General features: G+C 41.4%; 1 protein-coding gene across 1 annotated transcript in view; it reads right to left on the reverse strand.

The window, feature by feature from the left end:
- The window catches only part of LOC136645409 (dynein axonemal heavy chain 11-like), a 264485-nt gene that overhangs the window by 192627 nt on the left and 57982 nt on the right, over positions 1-13876 (reverse strand). Inside the window, 11 exon segments of the mRNA XM_066621643.1 lie at positions 1173-1304; positions 2624-2857; positions 4572-4721; positions 4815-4941; positions 6701-6767; positions 6770-6791; positions 8193-8417; positions 10690-10808; positions 10940-11066; positions 11156-11314; positions 12666-12749. Of these exon segments, the coding sequence (XP_066477740.1) occupies positions 1173-1304; positions 2624-2857; positions 4572-4721; positions 4815-4941; positions 6701-6767; positions 6770-6791; positions 8193-8417; positions 10690-10808; positions 10940-11066; positions 11156-11314; positions 12666-12749 (1446 nt within the window).

Here is a 13876-nt window from a genome sequence, read left to right on the forward strand (position 1 = left end):
TTATTAACTTTATAAGTGGTCAAATGCTACGTCCTAGTAATCTATGATGCAACCCTAAATATATTTACTCCCTAGTCAATGTGTTTAATACTGCAGCCTAAACTGTGTTCAAGTTCTATGAAAAATGGACTGTGAAGCACCCATGTTTACATCTTCAAACCTTATGATTGTGTCTATGGCAAATTTAGCAAGCCACACAGAGTTTCCATGAAGAAAGAGTTCTTTTCTCAAACTTCCTCCTTTTGTAGTCCCTTGGTCGTAGGCCAATTCATGTGGTAACATGCAATTTATAAAGGTCCTTCCCATGGAACTGCATTTAAATAATCAATCTCTCATTTCCAGTTCAGCAATGTTGGGTTTCTGATTAGTTTCCTGGTTCACACAGTTCTTCCATAGCTTCACTGAGCTGATTAGCTTCATAGTATCTACATACTTTGTCCCCAAATCATATCCAGATCATACCATATGAACCTGCTCTATGTGGAGCCAGCCCATTAGTACTCCAAATTCCCAAGTGATTACTCCAACCAGCAGCAATTCTCCAAGGGCTTTCTTAGCCCTTCTACTTGAAATTTTTTACATGGGAGATACCATGGACTGAACTTGAGGTATCCGCATGTAATGTCTGTGCCCTAACACAAAAGTATGGATACATGTGGGGGCCATGGATTTCGAGCAAGACCTAGAAGGAGCTGTCATTGCCTCCATCCTTCTGAAAACATACAAATCAACAATCCTTTAAAAAAAAAAAAGAGGAAAGTACTCTACAAAATCATTATACAATCACAGTATTTTGTACAATTTAAATTGCAAAGGCTGCTATAATAAATGCACATTTTCATAGTAACATTTAACAGGACTGGGACAGATCATTGAGAGCCTGTTGTCACTTTACAGCACACATTTTTAACAGATACTTTAAACATTTAGACACACACACGGACACACATATACACAAGTATCTATATATTTAAATAGTATTTTTTTTAAAAAAACTGGTAAATGTAATTATCTACAGTCTGAAGTCTAAGAAAAAGGACAGAAATTGACTGAATCAAAATATTCTGTCATAATTATACATAAGCAACATGAATATCTTTTCAACAAATGAAATTATTCTTTATTTTACGCTTTTAAAAATGCATTAGGGTAATTGCTCTGCAACAAATTACCTTCTGTGCTATAAGCTTGGCTACAACATCTCTAGCATGTACATCAATTGTGCATATTGTCATGATCTTCTGACGATCTCCAGGGGTGAGTTCCCCTAACAGCATGTTTATAAGGGTGTTCAGTTGAGCAATCTGCAAAATAATTATATTTCAATGGAGATATTACACTGTGAAGGGAAAAAACCTATTATATGTCAAGTGCTAAATGGAGCAGTTCTGGAAGCAAGGCACACTTATTGGTGCTTTTAATCAATGCAAATAACTTTTGCAAACTAATAATGGTATTGTTTTCTCATAATTGTAATTTGCTTCCTTAATAACAAAAATACACTTTTCAGCTAGTACCCATTACTTTTACTTCAATATGAATTAAATACTTGTGTGTAGGTTTAATTGTACTATAAATTTGTACTGCATTTGTGTTCAGTGTGAGAGTATTATCAGGAGTTTCAAAAATAAAATATATAGTCCATAAATAATCACAAAGCTAAATCGTAATTTTTTAATTCCTTTACTTTCCCACCCCCCAAAAGAGGTTTGTTTTCAGATATTCTGGTATCTTGACTCTGAAATCCTATACAGACAGATGGAAGTAAGTTCCACTAAAGTCAATGGGGTTTACTTCTGAGTAGACACATATAGGGCTGTGCCTTTTATCTAGTATTGACAGAAGAAGAAAAAAATAGAAGTTGACTAATTTAGAAACTGAATTTTGAATTCTATACAACACCCACAGATACCGCACAAAAAATAATGTTTCCAAAATATTAATACAGGCTGGGCATCCCTTCTCTGGAATTCTGAAATTCAAAGTATTCCAAAAACAGTAACTTTTGAGGGCACCGACATTATGCCACAAGTGGAAAATTCCACACCTGACCTCATGTGATGGGCCACACAAACTGCACAAAATTATTAAATATATTGCATAAAATCACCTTCATTCTTTGTGTAAAAGGCGTATATGAAACATACATGAATTTTGTGTTTAGACTTGGGCCCCATCCCCAAATATCTCATAATATATACGCAATTACTCAGAAATATGGAAAAATCCAATGTTCAAAATACTTCTGGTCTCAAGCACTTCAGATAAGGGATGTCCAACCAGTAATAACTGACTAGAATTAAAGGATTAAAGAAACACATAGAATTTGGAGAACTTGGTAATTGAGCTGAATGGAAATCAGCATGGAACTTGGAGGAGCCTCACCAATTTCTAAAGCAGGCTGCGGCTTATCCCTGACCAGCTCCCGCTGCCCTGTCATTTTAAACCAGACTAGACCCAGAGTCAAGGCATAGCCAGCATTAGAGTCTAGAAGAGCAAAACGGATGCTCAGAAAATCTGGATTCATTATTGCATCCAAATAGCTGAGGTCTCTTTCTTCCTTGTAGGAATTTTGTTTTTGTTCTTCAACAACACTGCATTCATCAGGGGCTGTCTCACTTACCTGTTTGCGGTTGTAGTCTTTCCGAGCTGTTTCAAACCCTTCCTCAAGCTGCTCAAAAGCAATCTGAACATCAGCAGCCCACCAGATTTGGCTGCCTGTCAATGCCACTTGGGCTGGATAGTCAAACAGCCATTGATCTCGAAGTTTATCCTCATAGGCAGCCACAGCCTCTGTGATTTTCTGCTTCACTGTCACATGCATGGCCTCTTCCAAACAGCTTAACCAGCATTCTGCCTATAGATATGCAAAAAACAATTAAGTTGTCAAAAAAATTCTACTACTTTTGTGACTTTTTCATACAACCTGCGCAGCCAAACAAAGAGCAGGGAAGTCACTGGAGCAGGCATGTCTTTAGTAAAACATTGATTTGAGTCTACCTTCACATTCCCTGTGCTCTTCAATAGGGGGAGCTATTACATACAAGCTATAAACAAAACAGAGGATCAGCAAGGAACACCAAATACAGTACAGTACATAGAAAAACAGCTGAAAGGTTTGGTATAAATAAGCAGAAGCTTATATAGATAATCCCAGTGTGCTTCAAATTAAGAACTCTTTCTCAAGGGGATTTTGAAATATAAAATGCAACTCACTCATGGATCTCACCCCTCCCCTCTGGCTCTCCCTTCTGTCCCCATCATTAGCTTTTAGGGACTAGAAGAGTAGAAATTCCTGGAACTCATTCTCTAAAATTTGCTTTCCTAATTTCTTTGGATGCACCAAATACTCTTTTACTATGTGCATTCAATGCTATAGGCTGGGAACATACTATATAATCGTTAAGGTATCACAGTATTTATTAATTTGGGGTAAAAAGGTTATTTTTGTATATAGTACTATTATTTCTATTGTTTTATAATAAAAAAGTACAACAGCACAATCCTATGCATGTCTACTCAGAACTAAGCTCCATCAAATTCAATAGGACTTACTCCCATGAAAGCATGTATACGATTGCAGCCTTAATCGAATTGAAGTGATCTCCTTTACAGCCCATCCTTAATCAACTTTCCAGTGCTGGTGCAGCTGTGCCAATTGGGCGTGTGGTGGTGGGGCCAGACACAGAGGCTTCCCCAAGGTAAGAATAAATTTGTTCCCTGGGCTGCACTGCGGTTGCATCAGTGCCGGAAAGTTGATTAGGATTGGGCTTGATGTGTATGTGCAACCTCCTGATTTTAGAAATGGGCTATGTCAAAATGCCAATGCAAGGGAGGGCACCAGGATGCAGGTCTCTTGTTATCTGGTGTGCTCCCGGGGGCATTTGGTGGACCGCTGTGAGACACAGGAAGCTGGACTAGATGGACCTATGGCCTGATCCAGTGGGGCTGATCTTATGTTCTTATGGGCTTCTCTTCTTTGAGGAAATCTCTTCTTTGAGGAAGGAGGGATTCTCTACATTAGGCTGATTTGTTTTAGGTCATTTTATCAAATTGAGCTCAGCACTTCTTTTTGGCTACATTCTCTGTCTGAAAGTTATAGTAAGGCAGGGCTTTAGGAGGGAGTAAGGCAGCTCGGGGAGCTGCAGGGGCTTGGCTGCACTTTCCAGAGCCTCCTGCAGCCTCCCGGGGGTGCAGGGAGCCCTGCGCCAGCATCTGCAGGGCTTCTGGATACTTCAGAAGTGAAAGTGGAGCGATCGCGCTCTACTTCCACTAAACTGGAAGTGGAGCGTGATCACTCCACTTTCACTTCTGCAACTTTGGGGAGCCCTGCACCAGTTCTGACTACTGTCTGGCTTTAAAGAGAACCCCGAGGTTTGTGGGTACCCCATTCTTCTGCCTGGATTTCCTTGGTCTTGGGTATTGACAGCAGTCTACCATCCCAGTTAAAGCTAGTTTCAGAAAGAAATTGCACATTGAACACATCTGTCCAACTATCGCACCTTGGCATTCATTTGATCCAGTTGCATTGCCCATGCCCCAGTTTGCCCCCTGCCAGATCATTTATTTACCTGCCCCTCACAGAAACAGGGCTCTGTGAAGTCCACAAATTCTCCTTCTTTGCTGTACATTCCTGCAGCCATCTGTATTTCTGCACTGTTGTCCTCCTCAAATTTGAGGTCAGCCACATTGTCAAAGAGCTTCACCAAGTGCTTTGTAATCTATCAATATGGATTACAACATGTATAATATGCTTCAGTTCAATGCTACAAAGTATTAGTGAAGCATATCAGGCTGACAAATGAAAAGTTTACCTGCTTTGGATGAGTTCCTTTTGAAATGATTTCTAATAAATCCACGGCTGAGACAAAGTAGAATCTTGGGAACGTGAGCCTCTTGACATCTAAATATTCTGCCAAAGATTTCTCACAAAGTATGAGTCTGTAAATATAAAAGCTGCAACTGTGATGCATTAAATTAGTCCCTAAAACAGCAGAATTAGAATTGTTTAAAAAAAAGGTAATGAAAATATTGACTTAGTTTTCCCACTGACCTTTATAGAAACTTCTCTGAACAGTTCTGATAGAGCACCTTAAGATGCATTTATTACACTGATATCCTGTCTTTCTTCCAAGGAGCTGTGACTGGTGTTCATGTCTCTTCACTTCCCCCTTATCTTCACAACAATCCTTTAAGGCAGTGGTTCCCAAGTCACTGCGTTCTTCTTTTGCAGTGGTGCTTTCTTCCCAGCTCTGCTAGATGCATCTTGCATCTCGGATTGTGCAAGATCTCAAGTGATCCAAGTTGGCAGTATCCGGGAGAACTGGGAAGAAGAGGACACTGAAGACATCCCATGGCACCCTTGTGAGTTAGCCACAATGCTTAGTTTGGGAATCACTGATTTAAGGTAAGCTAGGCTGATACATGGAGGACCAAGGTCACCAAGGTCAGCTTCATAGTCAGGGATTTGAACTTAGATGTCTCCAGAGACAGTACACCATGTCTATATCAGTACACCATGCTGGATCTCAGAGAATAATATCTGACAGAGGTTATCTGATAACATCTGTTCCATAATAATCATAATTATATGAGATAAAAAAACAATAAAAGCAGTGTAATGTCATTGAATTAGTTCTCAACTTTTTATTTAAAATTCTTTCACAATTCAAGTGTATTAATGCCTTAAAATGATTCAAGGGTGTTCAGCTAAAACATCTTTAAGAGAGATATCATCCCTCAGGCTTTAGAGAAAAGGAGGAAAAACAAAGAAGAGATATGGAAGCATGACTATAACCTAGCTGACCCAGATCACAGCCTGACATAGGACTAATTCACATGTCACCTCTGATGAATGTACACAACATGTACACTGTAATGCTTGAAGCGAATATGCATTATTAATTCATTGCATGTCAAAGAGCTGCACATGTCATAGGGAACTGCAACTAACTTCAGAACTCTGCTGTTTGTTCCCACTTCAAACATGATGGTGTGTACACTGTGAGTGAATTCATAATTCTGAACATGTGCAGCTATAGTTGAGTGGAATGTATGCATGAACAGTGTTCCTCCACTGCATCAGTGTCAAGGACCACCAGCAGAGTGGTGTTGTCCAGTCTCTTGCGGCCCCGTGTGGGATGAAGCAGGGATTCATGTATGGACACACACAAACACGGTTGGAGCTGCTTGCTGGTAACATGGATCTTGCATTATGTGAGATTCCTCCTGGACTTTAACCTATTTCCAAGACGACAGAGACATCAGAACTAGGGAATCCCATTTCCCAGTGAATGGGAAACAATCACAGTGTCTGTGTAGCTTACCACACTGGTTTTAAAAAGACAGAGAAGTAGACAAACGAGGACCCCACTAGCTTACAGTAGACTCAGGGAAGTTGGGAGAAGGTGGAGGAGGGCACAGGTGTATGTTTCAACCCCCTCCCCTCCCCTCCCTCCAATATACCTGATGCACCAAGAGAGAAAAAAACCTGAGAGGGTCATCTGAGGTGACTTCTTCCTTTCTATTCTTCCAGAGGGGAAGGCAAAAAGCCCGCAGAGACTTACATAGTTAAAAAGGGCTCTCACTGATCTGAACTGTTTAGCGACTTGAACAATGGAATTCCTATGTGGAAGTCAATTCTGTCTAGGAATTAAAATGAAACTTTGTGTTTGGGATCTACACCCCACAGAAGTCAAACCTTTGTTGAAGAACCTCTAATCTTTCCAACAACCCCAACTGGTTTGTTACTTCTATAACTTTTTTGCCTTCACCACTGCAGCCATAAGCTCCTGAACAGCCAAGAGAGAAGACAAGAAGAAAATCAAAAGAGAAAATTTTAAAACAGAATCAGAATCATTTCCGAGAGCTACTGAGGTGTTTTTAGATAGAGAGCCATTGTTATTTTAGAACATTATACAGGTATCCTCTGCTTTCTGACAGTTCATTTTCGACAATCCGCTTTCAACACATTTCAAATATACTCAGAAGTCATTTATTCAATGCATGCTCTGCTCTTTCAACCTCTCTCTGCTGTTCTAAAGGCTAAAATTGTCCTCCTCCATGTTGATTAGCATAAGACATGGTGATTTAAACTGGGTGTGTGTGTGTGTGTGTGTGTGTGTGTGTGTGTGTGTGTGTGTGTGTGTGTGTGTGAGAGAGAGAGAGAGAGAGAGAGAGAGAGAGAGAGAGAGAGAGCGCCAATTTTAGCTCCTGGTCTAAAAAATCCCAGTTTAGTATCCCCTAGGTTAGTGTCATAGCATATATTTTATATTTCACTACTATGGCGCAAACCTAGGCATGCTTACTCTGATATAAGTCCCACTATGTTCAATAGAACTTACTCACAGGTAGGTTTGCATAGGATTGCAACGTTAATATAACAGGAGCTTTATACTATTTCTCAGACATCCTTTGGGAAAGATGATGGCCTCGAAATTAACTTATACTCCTTGGCAAATTTCTCAATACGTCTCCTGCTGAGTCTGATGCTATTTTCAGTTAGGACCACCTTTTACAAAGTTTCAAAAGTAGCACCTGAGCACTCCTGCCGATGACATCACTGCTCTGAGAAGTGCCAGAGCTTCACTCCCTCTCAACTACTCCCCTAATTTGGTTCACATCTTGGCTTGAGCACTTAAAACTGAATGATAAGTTCATGTTTTCACAGCCTTCTCCTTTTTTTTTTTTTTTAAAGTATTTTTGAGTATGCAGATACTTCAACAAAGTAAACAGAAGCATTTTCAACCACTTTCAAGAATGGGGCAGGGGAGGATGGAAAGGGGGTGAAATGAGTGATTAGGCCCAGAAGGGGCAGGATTAGAGGCCCTGGCGCACACCCTTCACCCTTTCTGGGTCTGATCCGCTGACATGGATCCACTTGAACTTGCACCTTTAGCAGGTGCTGGTCCACGTAGACCCATTGCCAAAGCTGGGGGTTCTCACTGAGGAGAACCCCAGACTGCAAAATTCCCCCGCAGGATACAGCACAAGCCACGCTGACTCAGCTGCATAGCATGGGGGCTTCCATTATTATTATTTTTTTTTCAAAAATGACATAGAAATATTAGTAACAATACTTCTAATAATTTTGCCCTCATTTTCTCACATATAAATTTGCAATAGCAGATGGTATTTTTAAAAATTATTTAAATGTTCTCCCATAGACAAAAAGTAGGGAAGCTGGATCATACCTTAAAATCCTGATCAATTCCTTCAAGTCTTTTAGTATCTTCTGAAAGCTGATTCTGTATGTCCTCAGAATTGGTAAAAATACTGTGGAGATGGGCCCAGGTTTGCTGCACTTCCAGCCACATAGAAATGACTGCATCTGCCACCATTAACCTCTTCTGCCAGCTGCCAACCTCCCCAGAGAAATATTCCACATATTTACTCATGAGGATGTTTTGCAGCTGCACCTGTAATGGAATAGCCACAAATTAACTACATTAATACTAATTTTAACATTGTAATTATGAGGAATATTATATACTGCTCTTCAACAACTTAGCATGATCATTAATATTTGTATTTTACCATATATAAATGATGCTCTGGTTAACTAATATAAGTTCAGTGACGAAACTACTTATGTCAAATAAAATGTGGCAATCATTTACTGTAGAGAAACGATGACTCTGCATTTAATTAAGACCAGTTTTCTCACACCATTGCATGTTTGTTGCATTGCAGTTACCCCACAGTGAGAGCCACATAAAACTCAATTTTATGAAAGGGTCCAAGACACAAGTGGCATCAAAGAATCCAGTGAGCACATTGCAGTAATAATCTAAGAAATCCAACAACCATTGTATCTATAATGAAGTCTGTGTTCAGACCACCCAGCCTAGAGCGTGTGTAAACTATTTCCAGTTCCTGTTTACTGATAAAAATTGTCTCCAGTAAGCACGCATTGTTGAAGTGCACCAGCTAAGCTAGAAAGCACTTTTATTCTTTTTAAAGCTTTTCCTCCTCTGTCTAAACAGCCATGTTTAATTGCTTACATATTTGAAAATGTAATTGTTGAGTGAATTGACTTGGGCTGCAATCCAGCAGCCATTTTCAACCACTGTGCTGTGGCACACTGGCGTGCTACGAATAGTCTGCAGGTGTGCTGCGGGAGTTTGGGGGAGGGTCATTTATTAGCAGGGCCATTGGGGGATGTGAGCCGCCCACCAAGAGTATGCGGCCTTGTCAACTGTCAAAACCGATGGTGTGCCTTGACAATTTTAGTGCCTTGTCAGTGTGCCATGAAACGAAAAAGGTTGAAAATCACTGCTATACAGATTTCACTGGGAGTAAACCACACTGAATTCAGTTGGGTTTACTCCTGAGTAGGCATGTGATTGGATTCTGAAATTTCTGGTTTACTTTTTATATTAATTGTAATGCAAAAAGAAGCTCAGCTAACATACAGGTGGCCTTCCATATCTACAGGTTTGGTATTGTGGATTTTAATACCACAGGTTCCAAACCTGTGGGTGGGCCACGTGCAGCCCTGATCAGACGGAGGCCCTTCTGAGGGCTGGGGAGGCCACACATGGCCTCCCCCACCCTCAGAAGCATTGTCAGACTTACAGAAGGAAGAAAAGCATGACTTTCAGTTTTTGGCCAAAAACCCAAAGTCATGCTTTTCAGCCTTCTGGAGGCCTTCAAAGAGCCGAAAAGTACAACTTCTCTTTTTTGGCTAAAAACTGGAAGTCAGGTTTTTGACCCTCAGAAGAGCCGCTGGACCCAACTGGATCACAGTTCTGATCAGGTTCAGAGGTTTGGGGCTCCCTGAAATTAGCTGATTCCAACATCTGTGGATTACCCCTACTAACTGGATAAGAGGCACTTTTTCAAGTGGGTGCTCCTCTTTTATTTAGCAGGGGGAAAGTAAACCAGCCCTCCTCACCCCAGTAGTGTCTTTTCTAGTGGCTGTCTGCTGGTGTTCTTTTGTATCTTTTTAGATTGTGAGCTCTTTTGGGACAGGGAGTCATTAGTTATTTGATTTTCTTTGCAAATCGCTTTGTGAACTTTTCATTGAAAAGTGGTATATAAATGTTGTTTTTGATGATGATGATGATGATGATGATGATGATGATGATGATGATATTTTCAGTATCTGTGTGGTTCTGGGAACACAACTCCCGCGGACAATGAGGGTGGCCCTGTATTTCCAAGAGCCACACATCATATATCAAAGAGTTGCATGTGGCTCATAAGCCGCCATTTGGTTACCTCTGCTTTACAGGCAGTGCTTCAGTAAATCAGTATTTCTGGCTGCTGATGGCACTCCTTGAGGAGATAAGGTGAGATGTGGAGCATGAATGGAGCTAAGACTTTTGTCATCAATGTATTTATTAAGCTTCTTTTCAAGTTTTATAATTATTTACCAGGTATAAACTGTGAATCCACTGGATTAAAATATAAGTTTAATGTTCACGTTAAGTAAACACATTTAAGAATTGAAATGCTTAAGTATTGCGGATCTGAAACGTCTCTCATACGGCTTTCAAACATGTGAAGTTTACAGCATGTGGCTCTTACATTAAGCATGTTTGGCCGCTCTTGCTATAGAGTTCAGAATCTCTGCTTTGTGTTTTATGGAATGCTTTCTGATGGACAAACAGAGCAACCCAGAGTGGGATTCAAAATCTAACAGATGGCAAACACTTCGTTTCTCCAATCTGGAATGTTAGTCATCACCTGATTGTCTTCCAGCATTTCTATTAGGTTTTCATCTGATTTCAACAAGGGTGTGCCTGTGCCATGATGTTGCTCATAGGAGAAATCCATAACAGCCCAAGTCTGATTTCCATGAGTGCCTGTGAAAAACCAGGAAGGTCTAACAGATTAGGGGGCAGCCCTGATTCTATTAACAATAAGCACACCCTATCCATTGACTTCACCATCCTGAGGACTGCGTGTCATTTCCCATTAAAACAGTTGTTAAGGCATACCTTCTCAATTGCCATTTCTTTCACAGCCTTATCCACAATATTTTTAACATCATCTTCCACCCTGTGAAGCTGAAGAGCTAAAAGGTCCCCTAGTGTAGTGTCTTCATTCATGACAAAGCAGACCTAGGAATTGAAACAGAAACAAGTCATTTGCACCTCAGGATAAGACATGATACACAAACAACTTAGTGCGCAAAGCCAAAAAGCTGTACCCCTGTTGCAATCATAAGCTGTTGACAGTGTGTTTTCCGGACTGCAGGGTTCTGAAGTTCTGTCACAGCTCTTAGGGAGGTTAACAAATTCTTTACTGTTGATTCTAACCCCATGTAAACGTCCCAACAACGAATTTCTTTATCCAGAGACTTCATGTCCTGTGTGCGATAGAAGCCAACAAAACGCAACAAAGAAGGAGAAAGGTGATGACACATGTGAAAGACAACAGTTCTTCTTAAAAAGAGATGTTTCAAAGGCTACATGCCATCACTCCTGAAGGAGGTCTGACTGAAGCTCGAATGCTGTCTCAGGCTAAAGCCCAGTACTGTTGTCCCTTTCCCCATCCCATTCTCCCAAATCATGCACATCCTACTGTCAGCACCTTCTCACTCACACCTTGTTGCTTAGGAAAGCAGCTGGGTGTGGGCAAGAGAGAGAACCACAGCAATCTGGAGCCTTTCCCCCCTTACGTGGAGCTCCAGCTCCATCTCCTGCCTCCACACACATTTCTTCCTTTTAAAAGAAACAGATAAAGTGGAGCATGCTGGGAGTATGTTTATTTTAAGCATAAATAAGACACAGAGGAAGGAAGGGCAAGGAAGTGGTGCCCTAGTGAAAAGAAAGGAGTGGGCTCCACCACTCATTCCCCTCCCCTTCCCCTGCTCACCAGGCTGCTTTCTTAAGCAGCTGGGAGAGTGAGAAAGCAGTGGCAAAGCATGCTCCACTGTATGCAACCCTCCAGGTTGGGCTACAAGTCCAACACGGAGGCTCTCAAGTCTGCGCCAGCAAAATAGCCAGTGTAGACTTGAGAAGCCCCACTGCAGGGCTTGGGGCTCTCCTTGGGGGAACTGGACAAAAGTCCTCTTCCTCTGAGGAGACTTCCGGCAGGCCCAGTGGTTCTGCTGGATGCAGCGGTAGTTATTTTGGTGCCACTGCACCTGGTGGCAGTACCCCAAATAGGATTGGGCTGTAATTCCCCACACAGTGATGCAGCCAAAGCAATGCCACATCCTACAGGGGATTTTTGGATGTTGGAGGTCTCCTCAGGGTAAGTGGATATTTGTTCCCTTGTCCCAGGGTAAGCCCCAGTAGACGCTATGGATCAACTCAGACCTTCACCAACAATATAGCTGGTGCAAGTCCAAGTTGACCTGTGCTAGCGGATCAGGCCCAAGAAGGAGGTTAGGATTTGGCATGCAAACGTAAGAAGTATGGAGGTTCCCCCCCCCTTTTTTTTTAACTGCAATTAACTTTTTTTGTTTTTGCCCAGGAGTCCTGGGATTTGTGGTTTGGTGAGAATTCTCTGATAAAAACATAAATCCCAGAAGTAAAAAAATTACTGTTAAACTAGCATTACGTAAGCAACAGCAAGAACTTTCATCACTCCTTACTTACTACTTTATTTGGAAAAGCAAAAGTCACTGACGATTCTGCTGTATGGGAAAGTTAGTTTACAACTGGTTTTCTAATACATAAAGCATATTAATACAGTAATTCAAGAGTAATCACCTTTGCAAATCTTCGGAGATCCAGATCCATTTGCTCAACATTTATTTGTTTCCTTGGAGTTTTCATCCAGTCTTTAATGCTCATCTATGGGAGAAAAAACTAACTCTTATTGAGGCATTTTATCATTCAAAGAGTTTTCAAACTCAACTGTAGGTTTTCTATATAAATATGTATAAAGACAGCAAAATGGAATTCAGAATCTGAAACCTACTGAGGCTGAAATCTAATCTAAGGGGATTCATATTTTTCATTCTGTGTACTAGAATATTTTGCTAGCATTTTAACAGAGAAAACATTGTCCAAATTCATATTCCAAATGCATTACATTTCCACATATAGAAACTCTCCTACTACCTTAAACAAGATGTCCTCATCAAAAGGAGGGGAAAGGAAGAGGCTGATGTCTTAGCCATTCCCTAGCTAGCTTCTTCTTCCTCCAGTTAAGGGCCTGATCCTGAACAGTGCACACCAGTTCACTGCTGGCGTGTACTACTGCAAATGTGGCGTAAGGCCAGTTCCAGCTCTGGGCCAGTTCCGCTGCCCGGCGGTCGCCCGGACTGCCTAGCAGTGGAGTGGTGTTGGGGGAGGAGGCATTCTGAGGCAGGGGGAGGTGGAGGGAAGGCAGGCAGAGGGCAGGAAGGAGGCGTATCGGGGAAGGAAAAAAGTGGGAGGAGGGCGGGACTAATGGAGCTTGGCTAAACTGGATTCTGAGCCCCATGTGGGACAACTCAGTCTGATATGGGATTCTCCGATACTGTGGCAGTTCCAGAGCTGCCATAGAATTGAGTAGCCCCATTGTGGGGCTACTTCCCTTACTCGGGGGAAGGGGATGAAAGTCCCATTCTCCTGAGGAGCCGGCGGCGGCTGCCTGGTTGCGCACTGAATGCTATGGCAGCCATTTTTGCGCTGCAGTAGCCCCACACACCAGTCAGCTCAGGACTGGGCTGTAAGTTATCTGGTTGCTATCATACTTATTTAAGAAAAATAAATGTATGTTCCAAGAGCATATTGTTATGGTTATTGTTTAATTTTTTCATAATCAGAAGTATGATAAATTCATATATGGCCTGCAATAGGGCAGGGAGGTGAATTTCATCCTTATCCTGAATGGCTCCTGTAATAATCATAAAAGGAATATGTTCACCCAATAAAAGATATACATGTTCTTATTAGTAAATATGTATACTGTAGTTACTTCATTATCCCCTGGG

The sequence above is a fragment of the Tiliqua scincoides genome, chromosome 1, assembly GCF_035046505.1.
Source record: "Tiliqua scincoides isolate rTilSci1 chromosome 1, rTilSci1.hap2, whole genome shotgun sequence".
In the NCBI taxonomy this organism is placed as follows: domain Eukaryota; kingdom Metazoa; phylum Chordata; class Lepidosauria; order Squamata; family Scincidae; genus Tiliqua; species Tiliqua scincoides.